Consider the following 4522-nt stretch of genomic DNA (forward strand, 5'->3'; position numbering starts at 1 on the left):
CCAAATCCGACGTGTGGTCCTTTGGGGTTCTCCTGCACGAGATTTTCAGCAGGGGTCAGGTGCCCTACCCAGGTACTGCCCCCAGTGTCCCTGACTGGGCGTGGGAGACAGAGTGGGGAAGGTCCTGGGTGGCCGGCAGGGATGGTGGCGGGTGCTTCCCCCATGGGCTGCAGGGCCCTCCGCCGCCAGCCATCGCCTGAACTCCACACCTGCACCATTCTCTGAGCACCCAGGCCAGTGCCTGGAGCTGCCCGTTGGAGCCCCATCCAGAGGGAGGTGTTAGCAGCGGACAGTGTGCTGGGTGGCGCCAAGGCACGGCCGCTGAGGCTGCGGGGAAGGCCCCAGGGAGGTGCAGTGGGTGGCTGGTATGGCTTCCTGGGGAAGGTGGACAGGTGGGCCCCAGCCCTTCTCATCCCTGTCGGCCGCAGGCATGTCCAACCACGAGGCCTTCCTGAGGGTGGATGCCGGCTACCGCATGCCCTGCCCTCTGGAGTGCCCGCCTAGCGTGCACAAGCTGATGCTGACATGCTGGTGCAGGGACCCTGAGCAGAGACCCTGCTTCAAGGCCCTTCGGGAGAGGCTTTCCAGCTTCACCAGCTACGAGAACCCGACCTGAGCGGCTGTGGAGCGGGCACAGCCGGGCCCTGCTGAGGAGGGCCCTGGGCAGAGGGCCTGCACCTGGGGTCAAGGCCCATGCGCCACCCTAGGGTTTACTGAGGTGATGGGTGCAGGAAAGGTTCACAAACGTGGAGTGCCCGCGTCCCACACACGCGTGTGCTCTCGTTCCTCCGTCGTGTGCAACGTGGAGTGCCCACGTCCCACACACGCGTGTGCTCTCGTTCCTCCGTCGTGTGTGCCTTGGGTCTCAGCTGCTGACAGGCAGCCTGCTCCGGAGCCTACAGGTGAGATCCCGGGAGACTGACACGAAGCCAGCCGAGATCAGAGGGGATTCCGACCACAGCCTGCTCTCTGGATGTCTGTCGGCAGTACCGGCTGAGGGTGGGAGGCAAACACGTCTTGCCCCCTGCTTTTCCCAGCTCAGCTTGGCAGGAGAAAGTCATTCGTACGGCTCGCGACTCTTGTGTAAATTTGGTTTTGGTGCCCACAGGTGCTTTCCTCCCGGGGACAGGTGTTTCTTTCCTGTTTGTCTTGTACCTCGAGAGCCTGGCTTTGTGACTAGTGAGAACTCTCTCCCTAGTTTCCGCCAGCCCGAGCATCACTGCCCAAGGCGCCAGCTCTTAGGGGGTTTGTAACAAGAGGTTCCCCATCCACGAGGGGCTTTTCCCGCCTCCACCTTTGTTGCTGGGTCAGTGCTGGAAAGCACTTCTGACTCCTGCCTGAGAAGGACCCTTCTCTGCTGTCTGTGGGGCGGTTCCGGGCTGGGGGGCTGCCTCCTTTGCACCTGCTTTTGAAGGTGTCTCTTTCATCCATGATTAAGTCATAAAAAGCTGATTGGTTTTGGTTTTGACTCACCTGAAAGTCTTTTTTGTTTAAAAGAAGAACAGGCTGGGCACGGTGGCTCACGCCTCTAATCCCAGCACTTTGGGACGCCGAGGCGGGTGAATCACGAGGTCAGGAGATCGAGACCATCCTGGCTAACACGGTGAAACCCCGTCTCTACTAAAAATACAAAATTTAGCCGAGTGTGGTGGCGGCGCCTGTAGTCCCAGCTACTCGGGAGGCTGAGGCAGGAGAATGGCGTGAACCCGGGAGGCGGAGCTTGCAGTGAGCTGAGATCTGACCACTGCACTCCAGCCTTGGCGACAGAACGAGACTCCGTCTCAAAAAAAAAAAAAAAAAAAAAAAGGTAGAACAAGAAAGAGTCCAGCACTGCCACAAATAACACTTACTGCTTCTTCCAGCAGAAATAGGATAATAGAATATCTGAAAGGATTTAAAAAAAAAAGTTTTCTGGTCAAAAGTTGACTTAATGAGAAACTGATAGGTCATATATATAATCTTTGTTCGTTTGTTGTTTGTTTTGAGACAGTCTTGCTGTCACCCAAACTGGAGTGCAGAGGCGCAATCTCAGGTCACTGCAATCTCCGCCTCCTGGGTTCAAGCCATTCTCCTGCCTCAGCTTCCCGAGTAGCTGGATTATAAGCACCCGCCACCTCGCCTGCCTAATTTTTGTATTTTTAGTAGAGATGGGGTTTCACCATGTTGGCCACGCTGGTTTCAAACTCCTGACCTCAGGTGATCCACCCACCTCGCCCTCCCAAAGGGTTGGGATTACAGGCGGGAGCCCCCGTGCCCGGCCCCAAGGCCTCTCTCTCCTCTCACTGGCTCCTGCTTCTCCAGCTTCTCGGTCACAGGAAACTCTTCTAGAAGCCCTGGGGGCGTCGGCTCCGCCAGCTCCACCCACTCCCTGCTGACCTTCCTGGCATCCATGGGAGCTTCCGATGGCCACTCCTCTGAGCCTGCTTTCACTCCTCCTTCCTCCTTTTGCCAGCTCTGTTCTCCTGTCTGCCCCCTCCAGTCCTCGCCATGTCCTCTTCCTGCGTGGCTCTGACAACCGTGTCTCCCCCAACCAGAACTCCCTTCCCACACGGGCCCTGGCACGGGGACTTCAGGGCTTCCTGCTCCCAAGAAGCAACTGCCTGAGGCTGGCAAGGCTGAGCTAGGCTGCGGCTCCTGGAGCTCTCCCGGTGGTTCCCGGAAACCGAGTCCATGGCCTCCTCAAGGATGGCCTCTGACCTTAAACATGTCCCTGACTTCTTCTGAGAACACAGGTTTTTCTCCGTCCCTTCGAGATGTAAATTTTCTACCTCATCTCTTCTAAAACCTGAACCATCTTTTTGAAAATACAAACTTCAGGGAGATGACTGTCCTCGGGGGGAAAATAACTTATTGAAAACTGGGCAAATAAAAAATCTAGAGGTCTTTTCCACAAATATTAGTAAACAGCTTTAGCCATCTGAGTGAGGAATCTTAACTTGCCTCATTTTGGCCAGAAACACACCTTGGAGAGAAATATGAGGAAAGACCAGCTTGGGCAGCAGAGACAGACCCCATCTCTAGCCCCCGCAAAAAAAAAAAAAAAATTAGCCAGGCGTGGTGGCGTTCACCTGTAGTCCCAACTACTCATGAGGCTGAGGCAGGAGGATCCCTTGAGCCCAGGAGGTCGAGGCTGCAGTGAGCTGTGATTGCACCACTGAACTCCAGCTTGGAGACCCTGTCTCAAAAAATAAAAAAAAATTGAAGAGACACCTATGTTTTACTGACTTGAGAATAAAAATTCTAAAACAATAGCTGTAAGATCTGTTTTATATCTGTTTGTGTATTCTTTATGTATATATGTGTTTATATTATGTATTCGTGATTTTCTCAGATGGTATTACCAAATTAATTTATAAAATATCTTTTTTTTTTTTTTTTTGAGACGGAGTCTCGCTCTGTCGCCCAGGCTGGAGTGCAGTGGCGCCATCTCGGCTCACTGCAAGCTCCGCCTCCCGGGTTCACGCCATTCTCCTGCCTCAACCTCCCGAGTAGCTGGGACTACAGGCGCCCACAACCGCGCCCGGCTAATTTTTTGTATTTTTAGTAGAGACGGGGTTTCACCGTGGTCTCGATCTCCTGACCTCGTGATCCGCCCGCCTCGGCCTCCCAAAGTGCTGGGATTACAGGCGTGAGCCACTGCGTCCGGCCCTAGTTTCTTTGCTTCTGTGATGTTTTTGATATTTGTGGTCACTAAGGAAAATAACTCACGATGATGGCCAGTTTTATTTAATGTTTCATGAAATCTTCATGAGCAGTTCAACCATAATTGTTAAGAACAAGTGAATTAGGTGAATATAAGTGGTATAAGAGTTTATAAATACATTTCTAAATACTTTTTTGTTTGAGAAGGAGTCTTGCTCTCTGGCCCAGGCTGGAGTGCAGTGGCGTGATCTTGGCTCACTGCAACCTCCACCTGCTGGGTTCCAGCGATTCTCCTGCCTCAGCCTCCTGAGTAACTGGGATTACAGGCGCCTGTCACCACGTCCAGCTAATTTTTATGTTTTTAGTAGAGACAACATTTTGCCATGTTGACCAGGCTGGTCTCCAACTCCTGACCTCAGGTGATCCACCCGCCTTGGCCTCCCAAAGTGCTGGGATTACAGGTGTGAGCCACCACACCCAGCCTAAATTAAAATTTTTTATTTTTACTTTTTAGAGATACCATTGCCCAGGCTCAAGTGCAGTGGTTTGGTCGCAGCTCACTGCAGCCTCCAACTCCTGGGCTCAAGCGATCCTCCTACCTCTGACTCCAAAGTGTTGGGATCACAGGCATGAGCCACCATGCCCGATATAAATTAACTTTTTTTTTTTTTTTTTTTTTTTTTGAGATGGAGTCTCGCTCTGTTGCCCGGGCTGGAGTGCAGTGGCCGGATCTCAGCTCACTGCAAGCTCTGCCTCCCGGGTTTATGCCATTCTCCTGCCTCAGCCTCCCGAGTAGCTGGGACTATAGGTGCCCGCCACCTCGCCCGGCTAGTTTTTTGTATTTTTAGTAGAGACGGGGTTTCACCGTGTTAGCCAGGGT

General features: G+C 53.2%; 1 protein-coding gene across 2 annotated transcripts in view; it reads left to right on the forward strand.

The window, feature by feature from the left end:
• The window catches only part of LOC105470724 (protein tyrosine kinase 6), a 10939-nt gene extending 7698 nt beyond the window's left edge, over positions 1-3241 (forward strand). For both annotated transcript variants that reach the window (XM_071079052.1, XM_071079053.1), the window contains 2 exons: positions 1-72; positions 429-3241. The exon at positions 1-72 is cut by the window's left edge and continues 82 nt beyond it. In XM_071079052.1, the coding sequence (XP_070935153.1) occupies positions 1-72; positions 429-616 (260 nt within the window). In that variant the 3' untranslated portion in view covers positions 617-3241. The remainder of the gene's footprint in view (positions 73-428) is intronic.
• The last annotated feature ends 1281 nt before the right edge of the window (positions 3242-4522 follow it).

The sequence above is a fragment of the Macaca nemestrina genome, chromosome 15, assembly GCF_043159975.1.
Source record: "Macaca nemestrina isolate mMacNem1 chromosome 15, mMacNem.hap1, whole genome shotgun sequence".
Lineage (NCBI taxonomy): Eukaryota > Metazoa > Chordata > Mammalia > Primates > Cercopithecidae > Macaca > Macaca nemestrina.